At 40.4% G+C, this 25,469-nt stretch overlaps 1 protein-coding gene across 1 annotated transcript in view; it reads left to right on the top strand.

The window, feature by feature from the left end:
• The window catches only part of LOC139416468 (alpha-1,3-mannosyl-glycoprotein 4-beta-N-acetylglucosaminyltransferase C-like), a 189,788-nt gene extending 168,634 nt beyond the window's left edge, over window positions 1-21,154 (top strand). The window contains exons 4-6 of the mRNA XM_071165097.1: window positions 17,100-17,251; window positions 18,395-18,542; window positions 18,804-21,154. Of these exons, the coding sequence (XP_071021198.1) occupies window positions 17,123-17,251; window positions 18,395-18,542; window positions 18,804-19,960 (1,434 nt within the window). The 5' untranslated portion in view covers window positions 17,100-17,122 and the 3' untranslated portion in view covers window positions 19,961-21,154. The remainder of the gene's footprint in view (window positions 1-17,099; window positions 17,252-18,394; window positions 18,543-18,803) is intronic.
• Window positions 21,155-25,469: the final 4,315 nt, after the last annotated feature.

A 25,469-nucleotide genomic window follows, 5' to 3' on the forward strand; every position in this document is an offset into this window, starting at 1 on the left:
AATCTATTTTAATTCCAGGTTGTACGGCAACAAAATAGGAAAAATGCCAAGGGGGTGAATACTTTCGCTAGCCACTGTATATGTTTTTATGTACAGTACATTGATGTCACAAACATATCATTTGTACAGTTCTTTATATAAATATTTTGTTATGTCATATTTGACTGTGTAAAACCCATTGGAACTTTTTTTTCTGAGAGTGAGGCAGACATACTGTATCTCATTTTGCAACAATATGTGGTTAATTGTCTCGCTGAAATTAAACTATTTAGTGATAGTTTCAAACAAATGCCTGTGTCATTTAACAGCCACGATTAGATGGGAACAAAACACACCAGTATCTTTCATAAGTTCTTTAAACAAACAAATTACCAATATTTCTGAAAATGGATATATAGCGTTTTGGAATTAAACTCTTCGTATGTAGATACCTCCTTGTAGATGAGGGCTAGTTTTTCTCCCTCACATAAAACATTGATTACAATTTTTTTTTAGAAACCAGAATCTGTTCCGTTGCCTGCATGTCATCAAACAAATGAACAATAGTGTTTACCTAATGGCTTTGTTGTAGAACATAACCGCTTATTAAAATGGCATCTCATTAGGCGCATTGAGCAGCCATTTTACATAAGATTAATTGGCTTTTTTGATTCTGTCTTGCAAATCTATTCATGTTCATCTTTACAGGAAGCTTAGAAATTGTTTGGAAAATGAGGTTTGGCACCTGAGGCAAAAGAGACCAGTGTGCATGGAATATATTTTTTACACCTTTTAAAATGCCTTTGTTGTGGATTTAATAATGAGTATTATTTTCTAGTTAAACTTACTTTTGGGGGGGGTTGTATTATATTCCCTCTTTTATTGTATTGAGAATCAACATCATACATTTGGGCAAGACAAAAGTGCAACAAGACAAGAGTGAGTGCATGTAGGCTACACTCTATTTGGAGTGTGTAGTGGCTGTGTATATGTACAGTGCCTTCGGAAAGTATTCAGACCCCTTGACTTTTTCCACATTTTGTTAGGTCACATCCTTCTTCTAAATGTATTAAATACTTTTTTTCCTTCTCAACAATCTACACATAATATCCCAGAATGACATAGCAGAAACAGTTTTTTTTTTTAAACAAATTTTAGAATAAGGCTGTAACACAACAAAATGTGGAAAATGTAAAGGGGTCTGAATACTTTCCAAATTCAATGTATGTTTCTGTATAGGACTCACCAGTATGACTTCATGTATGAATATTTTGAATATTTTCCGCTTTTTCAGCCTCTTTCCGGACATCAATAATAAAATCAGGAAAGCTTTTACTAGCCTCTGCTATTCCACCAGGTTCAGGGATTGTTTGGAGCACTTATTGGGATGGCTATAATAGAAAATAGAAGGGAAAAAACTCATAAAATAGATAGTGATGGATATTTTTAGATCCTATACTCTAGAATGTATTATATGTGTATATTGCATCATACTTTTGACCAGAGCCCTATGCACTATATAGGGAATAGGCTTCCATTTGGGAGAGACGCAACCCAGGTTCACAGCCTGCCTGAGGCTGGAACAAAACAAAAAAGTTGTATTTTATGTGAAGTTTTAAAAAATGAAAGAGTTGGAAACTTTTACCTGAGGCTTGCTGAAATGCTTAAAAGGTAAGCGATTGTCAGCAGCAGAGACTGACAGTATTATATATACCAGCATATGAACATTTCTTACAGAGAATAGTTGCATATCATACATTTACCATTTTAAAATAAAGAAAACGGCACCCTTAATTAGAGTATGTGGTTGTATTTTCATGCGCAACGACTTTACATGTCATTAATTACATACGTACTAACTGAAAACATATACCACTTGAAAGTAAAACCACACCCTTGGCTACTGTATGTCGTCACGTTTTTGCATTTGTTTATTTTTAGTCTCTTGTGACTGGGTCATATTTTCATGTGCAATGGCATGACATATCATTACATTCTCTGATTATTGGTGACGTGGCATCACCAAATATTTAATCAATTCTCTATGGGGTGAGAAAGGGAATCAGACATGGAAAATTAGCCAATGTCATCTGAGTAGAAATGTAGTTAGTCTTTGCTCTGAGCATAAATGTCAATGTAAATCACTCTTTAATTAAAGTGTAATTGCTTGACATGCCGGTTAGTGCCTCATTTGATTTCGTCTGATTATAAGACTAAACATCCATTACTGATTTATATTTTTTTTCTTCGTAAAACATGTCATGAAATTAACATCATACTTATTTTTTGGTGATATATCATTTACAGTTGAGTCATTTATATGTTTGCAGGCCTTTTTTATCCGGAGTGACTTTCAATATCAAAGAAAGAAGAAATATACTAGTAAATATTTAGCATGTTTTTGACAAGTAAGTCAAGTGACTCATGATGGCCACTAATGTCTGAGAGATGACTATACTAAACACAGGAGTGTTAGAACGGCACTACCTGAATTGTTGTGAGTAAGACTGGAGACATTATATCTGAAAATAGCCCATTAATGAACACAACACATCTCATAGTACACAGGGAGCCAGACAGACAAAGACACCAGACAGACACAAACAAGCATGTGTAAATGTGGAAACATCCTCATTAGCTTGTTGTCATTGTTAGTAACTTGACATTATTAATGAAAGCAGCATTTGCATATACATACTGTGCCTTCGGGAAGTATTCATACCCCCTGACTTGTTCCACATTTTGTTACGTTACAGCCTTAATCTAAAATTGATTACTTTTTTTATTTTTTATTATCGTCAGCAATCTACACACAATACCCCATAATGACAAAGTGAAAACTGTTTTTTTTTTTAGAAGTGTTTGCAAATGTATAAAATTTAAATGGAAATACCTGATTTATAAGTATTCAGACCATTTGCAATGAGACTCGAAATTGAGCTCAGGTGCATCTGTTTACATTGATCATCCATGATGTATCGACAACTTGATTGGAGTCTGCCTGTGGTAAATTCAATTCATTGGACATGATTTGGAAAGGCACACACCTGTATATATAAGGTCCCACAGTTCACAGTGCATGCCAGAGCAAAAACCAAGCCATGAGGTTGAAGGAATTGTCCGTAGAGCTCGAGACAGGATTGTATCGACCAAGAACCTGATGGTCACTGTGACAGAGCTCTAATCATGTCTTTATGGTAGTGGCCAGACGGAGAAACAAGATTCTCTAGTCTGATGAAAACCAAGATTGAACTGTTTGGCCTGAATGCCAAGTGTCAGGTCTGGAGGAAATCTGGCAACATCCCTACGGTGAAGTATGGTGGTGGCACCATCATGCTGTGGGGATGTTTTCAGTCGGCAAATTTGCTCCAGAGTGCTCAGGACCTAGACTGTGGTGAAGGTTCACCTTCCAACAGGCCAATGACCTTAAGCACACAGCCAAGACAACAAAGGAGTGGCTTTGGGACAAGTGTGAATGTCCTTGAGTGGCCCAGACAGAGGCCAGACTTGAACTCGATCTAACAATTTTTTTCCACTCCTCAATTGTCCAGGTTTGGTGGTCTCGTGTCCAATAGAGTCGCTTATTCTTGTTTTTAGCTAATAGGAGTGGAACCTGGCATGGTCGCTTGATGCAATAGCCCATCCGTGACAAGAACAGACTAGTTGTGCCTTACAAGACGCTGTTGAACGGGGTGGTGTACCTAATAAACTGGCAACTGTAAATATACAGTACCAGTCAAAAGTTTGGTCACACCTACTCATTCAGGATTTTTCTTTATTTTGTACTATTACTCTACATTGTACAATAATAGTGAAGACATCAAAACTATAAAATAACACATATGGAATCATGTAGTAACCAAACAATTGTCTTCAAAGTAGCCACCCTTTGCCTTGATGACAGCTTTGCACACTCTTGGCATTCACTCAACCAGCTTCACCTGGAATGCTTTATCAAAACTCTTGAAGGAGTTCCCACATTTGCTGAGCTGCAATCTGAGTTGAAGTTAACTGTAATGAACTTGTCCTCTGCATTAGAGGTAACTCTGGGTCTTCCTTTCCTGTGGCGGTCTTCATGAGAGACAGTTTCATTATAGTGCTTGATGGTTTTTGCGACAGCACTTGAAATAACTTTCATAATTCTTGAAATGTTTCACATTGACTGACGTTCATGTCTTAAAGTAATCATGGACTGTTGTTCTGTTTGATATTTCTGAACTGTTGCCATAATGTGGATGTGCACACCTGTTAATTGAAATGCATTTCAGGTGACTACTTCATGAATCTGGTTGAGAGTGTGCAAAGCTGTCAGCAAGGCAAAGAGTGGCTACTTTGAAGAATCTCAAATATTAAATATATTTAGATTTGTTATTATTATTTTGGTTACTAAATTATTCCTTTTATGTCTTCACTATTATTCTACAATGTAGAAAATAGTAAAAAATAAAGAAAAACCCTTGAATGAGTAGGTGTGTCCAAACAATTGACTGATAGTATATATTCACTACCGTTCAAAAGTTTGGGGTCAATTAGAAATGTCCTTGTTTTTGAATGAAAATCACATTTTTGTTCATTAAAATAACATAAAATTAATCAGAAATACAGTGTAGACATTGTTAATGTTGTAAATGACTGTTGCTGGAAACAGGTGATTTTTAATGGAATATCTACATAGGCTACAATGAGTGCGCTGAGAGTCGGGAAGCAAGTACAGGGAGTGAGTGTTTTAATAAATAAACAAAACAATAAACACGAAACACAACGCACCGACATGAAACAGTCAAAAAAATACCTGATGAAAGAACCAAGGGGAGTGACAGAAATAGGGAAGATAATCAAGGAGGTGATGGAGTCCAGGTGAGTGTCATGAGGCACTGGTGTGCTTGACGATGGTGACAGGTGTGCCGGATAATCAGCAGCATGATGACCTAGAGGCAGGAGAGGGAGTGTACGTGACATAGGCGTACAGAGGCCCATTATCAGCAATTTTCACTCCTGTGTTCCAATGGCATGTTGTGTTAGCTAATCCAAGTTTATAATTTTTATAGGCTAATTGATAATTAGAAAACCAATTTGCAATTATGTTAGCACAGCTAAGCAATAAAACAGGCCTTCTTTAGACTAGTTGAGTATCTGGAGCATCAGCATTTGTGGGTTCGATTACAGGCTCAAAATGGCCAGAACCAAAGCACTTTCTTCTGAAACTCGTCAGTCTATTCTTGTTCTGAGAAATGAAGGCTTTTCCATGCGAGAAATTACCAAGAAACTGAAGATCTCGTTCAACACTGTACTACTCTCTTCACAGAACAGCGCAAACAGGCTCTAACCAGAATATAAAGAGTGGGGGGGCCCGGTGCACAACTGAGCAAGAGTACAAGTACATTAGAGTGTCTAGTTTGAGAAACAGATGCCTCACAAGTCCTCAATTGGCAGCTTCATTAAATAGTATGTGCAAAACACCAGTCTCAACATCAACAGTGAAAAGGCGACTCCGGGATGCTGGCCTTCTTGGCAGAGTTGCAAAGAAAATGCCATATCTCAGAATGGCTAATAAAAAGAAAAGATGTGCAAAAGAGCACAGACACTGGACAGAGGAACTCTACACTGTATTTCTGATCAATTTGATGTTATTTTAATGGACAAAAAATATTGTGATTTCTTTCAAAAACAGGGACATTTCTAAGTGACCCTTCATCATAGCTGAAGGAATAGTAATATTCCACATGTATCACATATTACTTACTAACAAGAACGTTATCCTCAATGAAATGTAATATGTATGATATGTAATATGTATCATATATTACTTATTAACAAGAACGTTATCCTCAATGAAATGCACAATTCAAAAATTGTGGCTCAACTACAATAGTGTTGGATTGCCTGGTCAGGGATATTGGCGTTAAATGTTTTTTTAGTGATCCAGCCTCATCAATTATTAATGCTGAATGAAGACTGGGTAGATGCTGGATGCAGGTTTATGGGATACTCTCCATAAGTCAGTCTAGCTATGGAAGAGATGTACAGTATACTGTCTTTCCGAGACGGCTGTCAGAAGATACTGCTGTTTAGGATGCTTTAGTCCACTCGGAAGAATGGACATTTTTCACTAAGGTAGGCTACTGGTATCTTACTTTCTTATGTCTACAGTAGTTTGATATCATGGTTTGTCAGAATTTCTTTACGGAAAGAACGGTATTATACTGTATCTTCATTTGTGTTGCGTCTACTTATGTAAAGTTTGATATTATGGCTTGTGAGGACTCAATCGTTTGATGCTTGGGCTTTTATGTTTAGTGAGGTGTTTTAGGGTTGTGCTAGTAAAACATAACATTGACATTTTTTGCATTATGTACACAAATTAAAATATACAGTTTAATGGAATGGCACAGTTATTCAGTATCTATCTGCTCCTCACTTGTTCAGTCCTGTCAATTTGTTACAGTACTTTTCCTTCATGTACTAAACCCAATGAAATGAACACTATTCATCTCTGTGGTTGTCTACTTTCTTCATCCTAGAGGCTCATTTCCTAAGAGCACTTCTTCTCTGTGTGTGTGTTCGTTTCTCTCTTCTCAGACTGGTGGGAAACTGGGCCATCTTATTGTCTCTCTCTGGTCTCTCATTTCAACACCACGGAGAGACGGAGCCCTTTGAATAGCCTGCCAGTGCCCTGTCCCCCCTGCACTCAATGTGTGAGGAGGAGATAACATGAGAATGCACTATCTTCCACAAGACCCTTGCCCCTTCAGCCATTTTCTCATTTCACAGATTTGACCAGGAGGTGAAGTTGGCTTTTTAAGAGCTTTCAAGGCAAGTCCCCTGTCTACCTCCCAACTCCCTTCTCCCTAACTGACGAAGAGAGAGAGAATTCTCTCTCTTTTTCTATCATCTCCTCATGGCTTTTTTCTCTCGCCCAGAACAGAAAGATAGAGTGGGCTTGCTGACAGTTGTCTGAGGAGAGGAGAGAATGCACATGGGGCCTCTGGTTCTGGTTTATTGCTCCAGGGTAGCCGCGGCATATGTTGATGACATGTGACGTCATACACAAAGGGCAAGGTGGGAGAATCAGTGTGCAGTAGCAGGGTTGCTCAACATGCAGGTTAGCCATGGGCTGAATGTACTGTAGCCCACCAACGGCGATGAATTAACAGAGTATTTTGACACTAGATAATTACTTCAGAATATGTTAATTTAACCATGTGGTACTCTAATGCTACGGCATAATTTGTGCCACAGTCTGTTTCTAACAGTATCAAATTGGTCTGACGCCAAAGATAGTGTTGTAACAGAAACAGTGTGTGTGCATGTGTGTGACTCCATTTGTGCGTGTGTATGTCTGTGTGTCTAGTACAACATGTCCGGTGTGTTATCTAGTGGAAATGAGCCAGACAAATCGCGGCCCTCCATCTCCAGCTCTCTCCAGTGGGCCTCTGGTCGAGAGCTAATCTGGGTCAGAATGCTAACTGCTGAGAATGGCCTGAGAGAGGCTCACTCACACATGAATCATTTCTCACGCCTCCTGTCTTCATTATGCTTGCCACTGATGGAACCACAAAGCCTTTCATCTTTCTCTCTGACCCTAAAGGTAAATATCGAGATAACATTCTGGAAGCAGCCTGGCTCCCAATTCATAGTAGCATTCATCGCACATCGCCCCCATCACAGAGACACTTTGGTGTTGCTCCTTTGTTTGATCAGACCCTGCCCATACAGTGAAACTCATATCCACTTTCAACTGGCCACTGTGATGTAACAAATGTATGTCGACAGATCACTGTTCTCTCTCTCATTGATATCAATGCGGTCAAAATGAGAAAGGCAATCTCCCTATCAAATCCAACATCACAGTGATACAGGCAGTTAATTATCAGTTGTTCAGTTGTCCAGGCTTGGCATGCCTCCATTTGGTGGCCTTGAAAATATATGATACAACCTTTTAGCTCTGTCCCCGGCCAAATAGAAAAAATACAGACCAATCCAATGTTGAACAACCCTCCTTACGATCGCATTTCAATCATGGCTAGCACCGAGCTATCAGGAGTGCTTGTACTGCAGCCAGAGGACTGCCATTTGTTCCTAGTGTTTGAAGCCTGATTGCTCTGAAGCTAGCATCAATGAGCGACACATGTTCAATATTTTATGAGGAACCTATTCTAGAAGCTAGAACACCTGTGCAAGAACACCTGGTCCTTGCATGAAAAGGCCATGGTGGTAACGAATGGGAATTAATTTTAGGGCTTTGTACGTGGATCCAAATTACGCTGGACTTAGATTAAACATAGTGTCCTTCCTTGGAAATCATAAAAAAAATAGGCAGCAGCACTGTTGAGTTGTAAGCATCCAAAACACTATGGACTTCTGGCAGACATAGGGAGGCATAGGGATATGTAAGAGGCAGCGGTTATGTTATTTCCTGTTCCAAGGGGTTGCTTCTCGCGAGGCACTCCACCAGGCCATTATGGGAGAACACCTGGAGCTGCACCACTGCCTCATTGGCTCCCATGAGGCGGTGGTGGCGGCGAGGACCAGCTTGGACAGCGAGTCAGGGGGGAATACACACACAGTGCGCAAACACACACACAAACAGTGTGTCCAAGGGGAAACACACTCAGACTGCTGACAGCGGTGATAGGCCTGGAGCAGGAGGGGAGTGTGTGTGCATATCTATTTAAACCTTGGCACCGCTGTCCAACCTCTGGAGCTCCACACAGCCAGCCAGCCTGTCGTAACCTGCTACCGGTAGAACACAGCGTCTGGCCCGGTGACGATGACCAGATCTGATAAGGTGTTGGCAGCTAAGTGAGCACAAATCCATGTGCAGACGGACTGAGCAGCAAACAAGAGGGGTGCAGAATCATTGGAGCTGTGCCTGTAGTTTTAGTATGAGTTAGTGGAATACAAGTTGGTAGAACAGGAGTTGTGTCCTCTCAGGGTAGGGAACATGATTGACAATGTTGCAGCCTTGACAATTGTAGCCTTGTTGCATGATGAAGTTGCTTTAAACTTTTTCATTTACCGCTCTAAAGAGGGATAAGGTACCAATAGTAATCCTCTTCGGTATGCTGCCTATGTTGATAATTCAGCATCTTTACAAAAGAGGTCTATATCTGACAGTCCATTAAGTCTTTGTAGATGATAGATTCTCATTGTGTGACAAATTACATAAGAATGCAGGAATTAGTCAACTGTTTTACCAATTTTAATTTGTTTAAATACATTTTAAAAATCACTTCATAATGAAGGGAGTTATTATTCCTCGCTACATTACAATTTTGTTATCAACAGCAGCCTCCGGTGTTTTCCTCTTGAAAGAAACTGGCTGAAGGCCTGACACAAAGCAACTGCTGAATCCCTGCAAATCTGCAGGCTTAATTGATTATTTGTGCAGAACTGTACGTCTGTGCAGGATACCCAGGGGAAATAATGTCAAACAGATAACAAGATCAAATGTGGGAGAACTGCTTTTTGCTGCCCATTTTATTAAAATGTATGTTCCCCTTTCTCATTCACAATGAGTTTTCCATTCCGATTTTCCCATTACACGAGGCGCGCCTCGTTTTTTTAAATGAAGTGTCGCTAAATTGGAGAGTTTAAAGTGATTTAGACCCGAAAGAAAAGTGTTTGTTAAGGGTTTATTTTTTTTTAACTTAACACATCGAGAGACTCCAAGGTTGTTTCCACACTCCCAGAGGACAACATTTCATTTTCAAATATTCACTTCGTTATTCCATCTTCCTCAGTGCCCTGCTGCCGGTACCCTGTCTACTAAAGGAATGAATGAATTATGTTGATAGTACTGTACACAAACACTTTGAAAAGGTCGCTATTCTTGATTATTTTATTGCCTGAGCTTGTCAAATGCAGGAGATATTTCACTTTTGCTTTGACAGCTTACCAATTCTGTGTGGTGGTATCTTGAATATATCATTGTATTCCAGTGAGGTAAGTTCAGAGGAGTGGAGCCTTGTGGAATTCACATTTTGTTTCACTTCCATAAGTAATAGGTACAGTAGCAGACTTTCATAGGTAGCTATTAAACCATTTCAAACTGATTTGAGTGACCGCTACAGGGTGGCAGTGGTGCGGTTTCTTAGGTTCAATTTACACAGTGGGTCTTTAACAGCACCCACTGAAGAAGTCTGACGTGTCCTCCTGCAATGTTACAGCAGGGAGATAGGAGGACTGAGGGAGTGACTGACTGCCAGTAGCCCATTAAAACACACTGGCCCCTACTATCTATATAATTAATTAATTACGTTAGTAAGTAGGCGATAATGTCAGTGTGTTAAAATAAAAAACAAATATATATATATTGATTAGATAATTATTCAACCCCCTGAGGTTAGAATCACCTTTGGCAGTGATTACAGCTGCAAGTCTTTCTGGGTAAGTCTTTTCACACCTGGATTGTGCAACATTTGCCAAATTTTCTTTTCAAAATTCTTCAAGCTCTGTTGTTGATCATTGCTAGAAAACCATAGATTTTCAAGCAGATTTAAGTTTAACTGTAACTTGGCTACATTCACTTGGTAAGGAACTCCAGTGTAGATTTGGTCTCATCCTTAATATTAGGGATAGATGTTCCGAAAGCATAGCATGCGATTATCTGAGGACAGCGCCCAGCAAACAAAACATTACAAACAGTAACCAGCCAAGTATAGGAGTAACAAAAGTCAGAAATAGCGATAAGATTTATCACTTACCTTTGATGATCTTCATATGGTTGCACTCACAAGACTCCATGTTACACAATAAATGTTTGTTTTGTTCGATAAAGTCCCTCTTTATGTCCAAAAACCTCAATTTTGTTGGTGTGTTTTGTTCAGTATTCCATTGGCACAAAGCGCGGTCACAGCAAGCAGACAAAAAATCCAAAAAGTACCATAAAAGTTTGTAGAAACATGTCAAACGATGTTCATAATCAATCCTCAGGTTGTTTTTGTCATAAATAATCGATAATATTTCAACCGGACAATATCTCCATCAATAGAAAAGGAAAAACAAGAATGCCCACTCCCGGTCATGCGCAGAAAACATCTCTGGAAATTTCCACTGTCCACTCATTGAAAGTGGTGATTCTCCCTCATTTTTCAGAGTAAAAGCCTGAAACAATACCTAAAGACTGGCCACATGTAGTGGAAGCCATAGGGATTGTGAACTGGGTCATAACTCTTTGTATGGTGGATAGGCTTTCGATGGAAAAACAGCCATTTCAAAATAATAGCTTTTCTTGGATGGATTTTCCTCAGGTTTCCGCCTGCCATATCAGTTCTGGTATACTCACAGACATTATTTTAACAGTTCTGGAAACTTCAGAGTGTTTTCTATCCACTACTCCCATGCATATGCAGATCCTAGCTTCTGGACCTGAGTAACAGGCAGTTTACATAGGGCACCTTATTCATCCAAACTACTCAATACTGCCCCTGTTCCCAGAAAGGTTAATGATTGCAAGAATACCCATAACATGATGTAGTCACCACTATGCTTGAAAATATGGAGAGGGGTACAGTACTCAGTGATGTGTTGTATTGGATTTGCCCCAAACATAACACTTTGTATTGTATTGCAGTTGTTGCAAACAAGATACATGTTTTCTGGGGCAATTAACAACACATTGAGCCTGTTTTTTCCGGCTCGGCAGAGATGGGTACACTGCCTGCTATGCTAGGTTAGATACACACAGACTGCTCAGGCAGTAGCAGCCAGCCAACCAGACCATCCAACATAATTTCTGTGCTCCCCATATTGTACTGTCTTTAGTCATCCTATTTAGCTAGGCTAGCCTGGCTAAGTATGCTGCGGAGCTGCCTGACAAAATAATTTAGCTAGTTCTTCAAAGTACATAAGGCATACATACTGTACTTTCACAAACTGTCTCTAACCCTCACTCGTTCGGTCTATACGGTCTGTGTGTATCTAACCTAACTTTGAAGGCGTAAGTGTATCCGAGCCGGAGATAACATTATGATCTATATTTTTCGTAGCTGTCTATTTACTACCACAAACAGTTGCTGGCAATAAGACCGCATGCAACAAGCTGTAAAGGGCCATAAGCAAACAAGAAAATGCTCTTCCAGAGGTGGCTCTCCTAATGGCCGGTGAATGCAGGAATATGTCTACCTAATTTCTACCAGCATGTCACGTGTGCAACTACAGGTGAAAAAAATATAGTTTACCTTAACTGTACACACAGAAACGCAAAATAGCTCTCCCTCGCCTTCCATTTGGCTAATCTGACCATAACTTTATCCACCTAATTCCTGCTTACCATCAAAACTCAAACAAGAAGTACCAGTGACAAGCTCAATGCAGAAATGGTCAGAAGAAGCAGATGCTAAGCTACAGGACTGTTTTGCTAGCGCAGACTAGAATATGATTTGGGATTCATCCGATGGCATTAAGGAGTTCACAACATCAGTTACCGGCTTCATAAAATAAGTGCATCGACGACGTCGTCCCCACAGAGACTGTATGTACATATCCCAACCAGAAGCTATGGATTACAGGCAACATCTGCACTGAGCTAAAGGCTAGAGCTGCCACTTTCAAGGAGCGGGTCACTAATCCAGATGCTAATCTGCTACACCCAACTGGCAAGTGTCTTCATTGACATTTTCAACATCTCCCATGTCCTGTCTGTAATACCGTCTGTACATGTTTCAGGCAGACCACTATAGTTCCTTTGCCCAAGAACGCCAAGGTAATCTATCTAAATGGCTATCGCCCCGTAGCACTCAATCTGTAGCCATGAAAGGCTGGTCATGGCTCACATCAACACCATCATCCCAAACACACAGGACCCACTCAAATTCGGAATACTGCCCCAACAGATCCACAGATGATGCAATCTATATTGCACTCCACACTGCCATTTCCCATCTGGACTAGAGAAACACCTATGTGAGAATTCTGTTCATTGACTACATCTCAGCGTTCAACACCATAGTGCCCTCCAAACTCATCACTAAGCTAATGGCTCTGAGTCTGAACACCTCCCTCTGCAACTGGATCCTGGACTTTCTGATCCAAGGTGGTGAGGGTAGGCAATATCACATCCACTCCGCTGACCTTCAACATGGGGGCCCCTCAGTGATATGTGCTTAGTCTCTTCCTGTACTCCCTTTTCACCCACAACTACGTGGCCCCACACAACATCAGCAAGACAAAGGAGCAGATCGTGGACTACAGGAAACAGGGTCGAACCCACCGCCATTCATATCGACGTGGCTGTAGTGGAGCTGGTCGAGAGCATCAAGTTCCTTGGTGTCCACATTACTAAGGATCTGTCATAGACTGTTCTCTCTGCTACCGCACAGCAAGTGATACCGATACACGAAGTCTGGAACCAACAGGACCCTGAAAAGCTTCTACCCCAAGCCATAAGACTGCTAAATTGTTTGTCTGAGTAGCTATTTGATTAGCTATTTAACTATCTGCATTGACCCTTTTTGCACTAACTTTTTTAAATCGTCACATACTGTATGATTCCTATTTATATATATACCCCAATTTATCTCGTACCTCTGCACATCGACTCAGTACTGGTATATAAGTTAACATTACTCATTGTGTATTTATTATTACGTGTTTTACTTTTTACTTTTGGGAAGGGCCCATGAGTAAGCATTTCCCTGTTAGTCTACAACTGTTTACGAAGCATGTGACAAATAACATTTTATTTCATTGAATAGGTTCATTGTAGTTAATTACCACATTTCTGCTCTGAACCAAACCCTAGAGATACAGCGCGTTGGGCTCACAAAAAAAAAACGACGGCGGCCGTTTGTTTAATAAGTTGTTTAAAAACCTCTTACTTATACCCCCTCCTTTTTCGAAAATTCTGTTAAAAATCGCGCAACTTTTCAGCGTCCTGCTACTCATGCCAGGAATATAGTATATGCATATGATTAGTATGTGTGGATAGAAAACACTCTGAAGTTTATAAAACTGGTTAAATCACGGCTGTGACTATAACAGATCGTGTGTTTCGTTGAAAAACGCAAGAAAAACTGCTCTCTGAAAGCTAAAAATAATTTCCATAAGTCACTTCCACGAGTTGTTAAAAGAGAACAGAATTTAATATCGACCTGCCTGAAATTCATACAAATTCCACACGATGGCGCCATTGTCCTCATTTTCAATTGAATTAATTGTTGGAAAATCCATCTATCTGACCTCCATTTTCCCAGTCTTCACCCGGATGCAGTTGATGAAGACATTAGAAGCCATTGATTTGCAAGCGAAGACCTATTGAAAATACATCGCCCTGTAATCATTTTGATAGATTATAAACGTTTACTAATACCTAAAGTTGGATTACAAAAGGATTTCGAAGTGTTTTGTGAAAGTTTATCGTCGACTTTTTTAATTTTAAAAAATTACGCAGCGTTTAAAAACGATGTTTTTTTCTGAATGACACAGCTTCCATACAAAGCTATTTTGGGTATATATGGACCGATTTAAACGAAAAAAAGACCCAATAGTGATGTTTATGGGGCATATAGGAGTGCCAAGAAAGAAGCTCGTCAAAGGTAATGAATGTTTTATATTTTATTTCTGCGTTTTGGGTAGCGCCGGCTACCGCAAAATCTGTTGTTTACGTGTCGTGCTGGCATTTTGGGGGGTGCATGCTATCAGATAATAGCTTCTCATGCTTTCGCCGAAAAGCATTTTAAAAATCTGACTTGCTGGCTAGGTTCACAACGAGTGTAGCTTTAATTCCATACCCTGCTTGTGAATTTTGATCAAAGATTGAGTTGTAACGAGTACATTTAGCATTTAGCGTAGCGCATTTGCATTTCCAGGGGCATACTTGAGACGTCTGCGTCTCAAGTATGGTCAAGAAGTTAATAACCCCCAAAAATTCAAATAAAATTTGTTTATTGCTCAGCACTAAAGCACAGTGATAACCCTTGAATCTGTTGTATAAATAAACAACATATCTGACATTGAATTCCCATTTGAACTTTGCTGTGCTGTTGAAAGCGCATTGATAGATATTAGGGTAGCAAAAATGTGACATTGGTTTTTCATTGGAATTTGGTTTGTTAGATGGTTGACAGCATATTGATAACACATTGGAAATTCAACTCACTTTTGGCTGTCTTTTTCAGTGTGTGAATACACAGTAAGTTGTAATGTCATTGATCAACGTTTCACCCAATCATCCATGTTGAAATGCTGTTGTGTGCCCGGTCGGAAGCACCCATACGTACTGCACTATATAAGGAATAGGGTGCCATTTGGGATGCAGTTAAACAGCCAGTACTGACCCAACCTGCATTATGAGGATACCAACTCCAGCACTCATGTGTGAGAGAGAATACTTTACCACCTAGCCAGCATGAAGCAGAGAAAATAAAATTGCCCAGTTGTGTAATTGTAGTATTCTGTCCGCAGTGGCCCAGGAAACATATATATTTTTCTCTCCCCACTGTTATTTTCTTACTTTCCCTTAATAACATAGTTTTACAAAAAAAAGACTCAAAGAGGCTTCACAATGTTTGCCAGTGTGACATTTAGCTATAGCTAACTATTTTATTTGTTTTTTTTTACCCCCCTTTTTCTCCCCAATTTCGATCTTGTCTCATTGCTGCGACTCCCCAACGGGCTCGGGAGGGAGAAGCAAAGGTCGGGTCATGCGTCCTCCGAAACATGACCCGCCAAACCGTGCTTTTCAACAACCACCCGCTTAACCTGGAAGCCAGCTGCACTAATGTATCAGAGGAAACAACGTTGACCGACACCCGGCCACAAGGAGTCGCTTGAGCGTCATGAGCGAAGTAAAGCACGCTGGGCCAATTATGCGCTGCCCCTATAGGACCCCCGGTCAGTACCTTAGACAACTGCGCCACTCGGGAGGCTACCGTGGCTGTTGGTTTTTGAGAGAGATGAAATTATAAAGGAGCTGTGTTATCAGGTTGTTGTGTGGAGTCCACTGTGCTGCAGAGTTGTGAAAGTCTCAGTCAGCAATGCAGCTTTTCGGCTTATGTCAGTCATCTACACTACAGAGGTACCTGTATTGAGAGATAGGGAGGGAGGGATTTGAAAGTGACAAGATTATATATTTTTATATTAATAGAACTCTTGGCTACTAACTAATTGATTAGTTAGTGATTAGTTAACAAGCTGGATGGCCGGTAGTCTAGCGGTAAGAGTGTTGGGCCAGCAACCGAAAGTTCTCAACTGAGAGTTTTACCAAGCCGACTAGGTGAAAAATCTGTTGATGTGCCCCTGAGCAAGGCACTTTACCCTAGTTGCTTTGGATAAGAGCATCTGGTAAATTATTATTTTACTGTTGGCAGGTGTTTCTTGAGGCTACCGTCATAATTCATATGACTAGGATGAAGGTCCCATCAATTCCTATTATTTTATATTATTTTGTTTAATACCTTTCCTATTTTCTATTTCCCTTTTTATATACCTTCACAGTTGGCTTTTACAGTACATGTGGACATATACCAATGTTGCAATGAAAGGGGAGTTGTCTTTTCAAAAGTTTTCAGCTCTGTAACCCATAATTATGCAAAAGTGCAAAAGCATCAACAGCATATGCATAACCAATACCACTGATGATTGAATAAATAGCCTATAAAGAGACAGGATGTGTGTGTAGATCCAGAACAGAGAGGTATTGACCAGCCCTTTCCCAGGTGAGGCAGGCTCCCGGTGCTCGATGTGTGTGTGAGTATTGAACTAAGCTTAGAGCTAGTTTGTATTCCATTAAGCATCTCTGGGGCTTTGTAGCAGTGGCAGAAAAGAGTTAGCTGATGCCCAATTGCAGTCTATAAATTATAATTGTCTATTTCTTTGCGTGTTAATCTTTGTATTCTCTGATCTATCTCTGGTGGTACTTGTTGTATTCCACTATAATATTTTTTTTTTTGCAAGTACCATGTTATTTTGAAAATAGCATTTTCCCACTATGCACTATGATCAGGAAGAGTGGAACTAATCTGATTGCAGTACAAGGTGATGCTTGAAAGAAAATGATTCATAACCCCTACACCTGATGGCAGTCTATAGGCCGAGCCCGTCTCATGAACTATATGTTCCATCTCAACTTGTTGCTACACAGCTTGATAATGTACCTTTCCACCTGTGTTTCCCTGCAGATCCCAGTGAGAGTGTCTCCATCATGAGGCTGGTGTGGAAGTCCTTGGACAAGATGAGGTGTTTCCATAAACGCTCCACCATCCCCTTCCTGGGGTTCCTGATCACATGTCTACTCTTCCTCAATCTGTACATTGAGGATGGGTATGTGCTGGTGAGTCTTTATCTACGGCATCCAGATTAGAACGTTTTGTCTGATAACTGACAAATTCCTAATATGGATGCCATATCATTCACTTAAAGGGGCAATACGCAATTGAAACAGTAACAAAGTGTAACCCCCGCCCCTGTTTTGGTAAAAAGCTGAGGGATGGGGCTGGAGTAATGTAACCACTCTCAAATTCATTGACAGAGATATGGATGCAAGGACTGACCATCCATAAGTATAGTTTTAACCATGTTCTGAGGGTTTATATATATATATTTTTTTACTTATACTTGTTTACAAACATTGGCGTAAAAGAGGCTTTATTGTTGGTTCTGATGGGGTACGACAGTTAAACTAAGTTAATGATGAGCCATTAGTAGGTTGTTTTCTTTAAGAATCAATAGGTAGATATCATTCATTTATAAGTCCAAAAATGGATGTAGCAACTGCCGAATGCCTCTTTTAAGTCATCCAACCTCAAATATGTGGAGAAACCATCTAAAAACTTGGAATTAGATGGTGCCTGTCTTTCACATATATTTAGAATTGAGAAATGCAGATTTCCACTACTAATGGCATAGAATAGTATCCGCATTAGTCCACTTTTTTAGGTAGGACAACATCTGACTGAATTGTATTTTGTGGTGTACGGGCCTGTTGTACCATCCCCCTCCTCTTAAATCAAACAGCATAATTTTCATCCAAGAGTTTACTCTTGTATTTAACCATGTTGTCCCTCTTTATAGTTTCTTGTTTTCAGAGCCAAATGATTTATTTCTTATTCATGATTCCATCAAATCTTGGTGATCATAACACATGATCTGTATTTGTTATTTAAATTATGGGGGGGTGCATATTTTCAATGATCTGGTGCTCTCACGAAGTAAGATATTGGCAATGTCAATATTAATATCAATGGTCTTAGAAATGTGAGAAATGTTCCAAGGAGATGAATTGACTTTGCTGCGTTTGTTTGTACAGTAACTGGGATCAAATCAAGTCAAAGTTTATTTGTAGACCTCACAGTGAAACGCTTACTTACAGGCCCTGACCAACAGAGATATGAGATGAGACTTTGGTTTGTTTTGGCATTCACAATGTGAAGTCGTCTCATCTCATCCGATCTGTCGTCTTTGTTCTGCGTTGCAGGAGGAGGACAAAAGGCAACTGAGAGAAACGTCCATGCATCCTTCAAACTCTGAGAGATATGTTCACACCTTTAGAGAGCTCACAAATTTCTCTGGAACCATAAACGTCACATATCGTTACCTCGCCGGAACCCCATTGCCTCGAAAGAGTGAGTGTATCATAGGATGTGGCATAGCATGTAGTGTGTCATTCATTGGCTGTCATGCAATATTGTTCTATTAACAATGTCAAATTAGACACGAGAAATACATTGTAAAAACTTGTTTAAATAATTGAGTCATACATTCATTAATACAATACATTCATACATTTTCGGGTTCTAAAATGTTTGTATCCCGAAGGCAGTTGTAAAAAAATTGAAGTCATCTTTTAATGCACAGCGAAATAATATTTATGTTTTCGTTTACAGAATATCTAACCATTGGACTGTCGTCCGTCAAAAGAAAAAGAGGGAATTACCTCATGGAGACGATCAAATCCATTTTCGACCAGTCCAGTTATGAGGAGCTGAAAGAGATTGTGGTGGTGGTTCACCTGGCGGACTTTGACCTGGCCTGGTGTGAAAACCTGGTGCAGGACATCTCCAGGAAGTTTGCCCACCACATCATCGCTGGACATCTCCTAGTGATCCATGCCCCTGAAGAGTACTACCCATCACTGGATGGGCTGAAAAGGAACTACGACGACCCAGAGGACAGGGTACGCTTCCGCTCCAAGCAGAACGTGGACTACGCCTTCCTCCTCAACTTCTGCACCAACCTCTCAGATTTTTACATGATGCTGGAGGACGATGTGCTCTGCTCACGGAACTTCCTGACATCCCTGAAGAAGGTGGTCACCTCCAGGGAAGGCTCCTACTGGGTGATGCTGGAATTCTCCAAGCTTGGCTACATAGGGAAGCTCTACCACTCAAGAGACCTTCCGCGCCTGGCCCACTTCCTGCTCATGTTCTACCAGGAGATGCCTTGCGACTGGCTCCTTATTCACTTCCGGGGCCTGTTGGCCCAGAAAGATGTGATCCGCTTCAAGCCCTCTCTGTTCCAGCACATGGGCTACTACTCCTCATATAAGGGAGCAGAGAACAAGTTGAAGGATGATGACTTTGAAGAGGACTCTATTGATATCCCTGACAACCCTCCTGCCAGCCTGTACACAAACATTAATGTATTTGAAAACTATGACGCCACCAAGGCTTATAGCAGTGTGGACGAATACTTTTGGGGGAAACCCCCCTCTACCGGAGACTTCTTTGTCATAGTATTTAACAAATCAACTAAAATAAGCAAAATCAAAATCTTGACAGGAACGGACGATCGTCAGAATGATATCCTGCACCATGGAGCTCTGGAAGTAGGAGAGAAGCTGGTGGGGACAAAGCGAGGAAGGCAGTGTTCTTCCTACATCACGTTAGGGGAGTTTAAAAATGGCAACATAGACGTTCAAGACGTGGACCACAAGATTGCCTTTGCCATTGAGTGTGTTCGTATTGTGGTGACTGCCAGTCAGAAAGAATGGCTGATTATTAGGAGTATAAGCTTGTGGACTACACAACCCCCCAGTCAATGAGAACAACACAAAAACTATCATCATACCATGTAGGCAACAGTTGGTTTACTAATTCATTCGATAATGTATTCATTTATTTACGTATTAATGTATTTATTTATTGTTGCATGTGTTAATTTATTTAATTATTTATTTTACCCATTTTATTTATTTAATTTTATAGTACATGTATTTATATTTGTATCTACAAATCAATCTAGAGTTTTTATATTTGAAAGTATGCTTTATTGCTTTTTACAATTATGGAAAAATGTTTAATGATTGTCTGACTAACCACTTTTATGGACGTTGAACCGTTTTTATGGATGTGAGATCATGGGAAATATCTGTTGGCTATTGTACTCATGTTGTACATCTTATTATTATTTATGTTTCTCAGTGTCTTTCCACATCAAAAGTAGCCTCTGGGTCCTCTGGACTTGAACAGTGTTGATTAAGAAATGACACGCCTGCAGACAAGTATAGACTTAGGAACATAGCATTACTCCAAATGTTCTTGCTATCAACAAATAGCCACATTCACCCCTTTCCAAAGTTATCGTCATCCTTTACATCTTACCCTACAAGCATTATGATGGTCATTATGTCTGTGAATATCCATTCCATCCCTCCTATTCAGGCTGGCGTGGTGTTAGAGAGTTGGAGCGAGCTCTGCAAAAGTATTTCCCTGGCACTGTATGTTCCATCAGAGCCGCTGACAGGAGAACAATGTTTGTTTTCACGCATCTTCTCTAACATCTCAGATTGGAGCACACAGTAAGGAATGGGGTGGAACTGATAGTTGACATTTTTTTTGTCACCACAGCACACTTTTACCGGAGTAATGGTCTGTGTTAGGAGCGCTCTCTGCTCGCTACACCAGCAAACAACAACACCCCTGGAGCTAGGGTCTCAAGTAAATTCACTCTCTTTTCCCAATGATGTGCTCTCAGGCACTAAAGGATCTTCTCTTAGAATGTTTCTGTAATATAGAAACAAATCAACTTTATTTACTCTGTGTGGTAACCGTGGGCCATGGTATACTAAAATCAAATTGTATTTGTCACACGCATCGTAGACAACAGGTGTAGACTACCAATGAAATGCTTACTTACTGGTCCATTTCCAACAATGCAGAGTTAAAGACAAGATTTTTTTTAAATAAAAATAGTGACACGAGGAATAAATACACAATGAATAACAAATACGAAAAAAGAGTAAACATAACATGGCTATATATAGGAAGTAGAAGATATCATGGCTATATACAGGGAGTACCAGTACCGAGACGATGTTCAGGGATAAAAGGTAATTGAGGTAGCTTCAGAATGTACTGTACTGTACATATACAGTGCCTTCGGAAAGTATTCAGACACCTTGACTTTTTCCACCTTTTTTTAGGTTATAGCCTTATTCTAAAATTGAATCAATTGTTTTTTTCCTCAATCTATACACAGTACCCCATAATGACAAAGCAAAAATATGTTTGTAGAAATTTTGGCAAATTTATAAAAATAAAACAGTTTGAAATACTACATTTACATAAGTACCCTTTACTCAGTACTTTAGATGCTTTTTGGGAAACTCGAAGCGGGCTGTCATATGCTTTTTAATGAGGAGTGGCTTCCGTCTGGCTACTCTACCATAAAGGCCTGATTGGTAGAGTGCTGAAGTGATGGCTGTCCTTCTGGAAGTTTCTCCCATCTCCACATAAGGAACTTTAGTGCTCACATACACATATTTCGCAGATGTTATATTGCGGGAATCCCTTCTCCCCCGATTGTTCAGTTTGGCCAGGCGGCCAGCTCTAGGAAGAGTCTCTTTGGTTCCTAACATCTTCCATCTAAGAATGATGGAGGCCACTGTGTACTTGGGGACCTTCAATGCTGCAGAAATGTTTTGGTACCCTTCTCCAGATCTGTGCCTCGACACAGTCCTGTCTCGGAGGTCTACGGACAATTCCTTCGACCTCAGGTGTGTGCCTTTCCAAGTCATGTCTAGTCAATTGAATTTATCAAAGGTGGACCAATCAAGTTGTAGAAACATCTCAAGGATGATCAATGGAAACAGGATACACCTGAGCTCAGTTTCGAGTCTCATAGCGAATGGTCTGAATACTTATATAAATAAGGTATTTCTGTTTTTTATTTTGAATACACTTGCTAACATTTCTAAGAACCTGTTTTGTCATAATGGGGTATTGTATGTAGATTGATGAGGATTTCTTTTTCATTTAATACATTTTGGAATAAGGCTGTAATGTAAGAACATTTGGAAAAAGTCAATGGTGCTGAATACTTTCCGAAGGCACTGTAAGTAGGGGTAAAGTGACTAGGCAACAGGTAGATTATAGACAGTAGCGTGTGTGTGTGTGTGTGTGTGTGTGTGTGTTTGTTATGTGTGTGTGTTTGTTATGTGTGTGTGTGTGCGTGTGTGTGTGTGTTCAGTGCCTTCAGAAAGTATTCATACCCGTTCACTCATCCCACACATTTTGTTGTGTTACAGCCTGAATTCAAAATTAATTTAAATGATTTATTTATCTCACCCATCTACACACACTGCCCCATATTAACAAAAGGGAAAGCATGTTTTTATCAATTGTAGCAAATGTATTGAAATACAGAAATATCTCATTTACATAAGTATTCACACCCTTGAGTCAATACTTTTTGTAGAAGCACCTTTGGCAGTGTCTCTAAGAACTTTCCACACCTGGATTGTGCAACATTTGTCCATGATCCTTTTTTTTTTTTTATCAACCATTTTGCTCTTTATTTAGCCATCTTACAAATATAACATTATTACTTAATCAAAAATGTGAATAACTCACCACAGGTTAATGAGGAGGGTGTGCTTGAAAGGATGCACATAACTCTGCAATGTTGGGTTGTATTGGAGAGAGTCTCAGTCTTAAATAATTTTCCACACACAGTCTGTGCCTGTATTTAGTTTTCATACTAGTAAGGGCCGAGAATCCACTCTCACATAGGTACTTGATTACAAAGGGCATCAGTGTCTTAACAGCGTGATTTGCCAAAGCAAGGAACTCTGAGCGCAGCCCAATCCAGAAATCTGGCAGTGGCCTCTGATTAAATTCAATTTTCACAGAACCGCTTGTTGCAATATCGATGAGGCTCTATTGTTCAGATATCGGTAAGTGGCCTGGAGTTAGGGCATGAAAGGGATAACGAATCCAGTTGTTTGTGTCGTCCGTTTCGGGAAAGTACTTGTGCACCCAGCCCACTCAGGGTCTTCGCTATATCACATTTGACATTGTGCGTAAGCTTGAGTGCATTTGCACACAATAAATCATACAATGAGGAAAGACCTGTGTGTTGTCCTTGTTAATGCAAACAGAAAAGAGCTCCAACTTCTTAACCATAGCCTAAACTTTGTCCCGCACATTGAATAGAGTTGTGGAGAGTCCCTGTAATCCTACATTCAGATCATTCAGGTCGGGAAAAAGCATCACACAGACAGTCCAGCCGTGTGAGAAACTCATCATCCTGCAAGCGTTCAGACAAGTGAAAATTATGGTCGGTAAAGAAAACTTTAAGCTTGTCTCTCAATTCAAGAAAACGTGTCAATACTTGATAACCAGCTCACTTCTGTACGTTGTAAAAGCGTTACATGGTCGCTGCCCATATCATTGCAGAATGCAGAAAATACACGATAGTTCAGTGGCCTTGCTTTAACAAAGTTAACATTTTTCACTGTAGTGGCCAAAACATATTTCAAGCTGTCAGGCATTCCCTTGGTAGCAAGAGCCTCTCGTTGGATGCTGCAGTGTATTCAAGTGGTGTCGGACGCAACTGCCTGCACGCGCATTACCACTCCACTATGTCTCCCTGTCATGGCTTTTGCGCAGTACAGATACCAAAACATCTTGACCACCAAAGTCAAAGCTGTGCCAGGCCCACCACATCTGTTGACTCATCCATCTATAACACATATGATTCACTAGCTGGTTTGCGAAGCAGTAATTGTTTCAAAACATCTCCTTCCATGTCACTGATGCATCGTGCAACAGTGTTGTTTGATGGAGGCATTGTCTGTATAGTTTTTTGGGCCTTTCCCCCAGCATTGCCCCAGCCATATCTGTGGCAGCAGGAAGAATTAAGTCCTTCACAATAGTAAAGTGCTTGGCTGTCCTAGCCACTCGGTAGCTCACCATATAAGACACTTCTAGCTCCTTCTTATTAATTGTATCTGTTGCTTTTATACATGTCTTACTACTCAAAAGTTGTCTTTATTCTTGCTTTATTCTTGCTTCTTGCTTATTTTTCAAATCATGTTTCGTTTTTAAATGTCTGCGCAAGAGTGAAGGTTTCCTACGAGAGAGTAACGGTTAATGTGATTGGATATTAATTATTTGACTAGGCTAGTTGTACTTGACATTGTGTTGCTATTTGGCTGAAACCTAGATGGTTTAATTGGCAGTGAAACGAGTCTTCTCAGAGGCGAGAAAAGAATCTCACCCAAATGTATAGCCCCATTGGAATATATATATATATATATATATATTAATGTGAATCACATTTTTATTTGGCCTACCCCTGACAGCATTGCACGTACCCCTGGGGATATGTGTACCCCAGTTTGAGAATACCTGTGATAGAAAGCCTGACCTCTCCCCTCTCTGGACCCCAGGTGACTGAGGCCTATATGAGGGAGGAAGTGCAACTGCCAACACCAGACTCCAAGGGGATATATTCTAATAACAAGAGTTTAACAGTTTTAGAGAGGGGGGGGTGAGTGGATACTCCAAATATGGCAGGGTGGCCACACGCCTCCCTGCGGATGAGCGACGCCGTTTGAGACAGTTGGGGCTCTGTCCCTATTGTGGGGGCAATGTCCCAACTGTGTCTGGTTACGTCCCAACACGGAATCCTCGAGAGCAGAAGGACGACCCTGTGATCATCTCTCTCCTGGGTTAGGCTTGAGTTATCCATCATCACTTTCCTCCATACCTTTTTTTGGTATCGATTTCACTCATCTATTGTTTCTACAGCTCTAGTGGATTCCGGTGCATTTTAGAATTTTATTAACCAGGCTCTTGCCTCCTACCTGCGCATCTCCTCATACACGCTCTCCTCTCTGTTTCCCGTCCAAGCGTTGGATATGCGACCATTCTGATCCGGCACTATTACGCATGTCACAGGACCACTCACCCTCACGTGGTACCCAAGCACCAGGAAAGCCTTCCCTTCCTCATCACCTACTCACCGATGCACAAAGTCATCCTCGGCCTCCCGTGGCTGCAACTCCATAATCCCATCATCTCCAGGTCAGAGAGGAGGATTACCACCTTGTATGTGGGGTTCAGAGATGAGGTAGTCATTCAAAAATCATGTTGAACACTTGCACACAGTGAGTCCATGCAACTTATTTGAATTGGTAAGCAAATTTTTCCTCCTGAACTTATTTAGGCTTGCCATAACTGTCACATCTGCTCTTGCAACGCCCTCTACTGCTCATCCTGTGTTTCCTTGACCTGCCCCCACTCCCCCAGTACTCTCTTTAGCTTAGT

Source organism: Oncorhynchus clarkii, chromosome 1 (genome assembly GCF_045791955.1).
Source record: "Oncorhynchus clarkii lewisi isolate Uvic-CL-2024 chromosome 1, UVic_Ocla_1.0, whole genome shotgun sequence".
NCBI classification, from domain to species: Eukaryota; Metazoa; Chordata; class Actinopteri; order Salmoniformes; family Salmonidae; genus Oncorhynchus; species Oncorhynchus clarkii.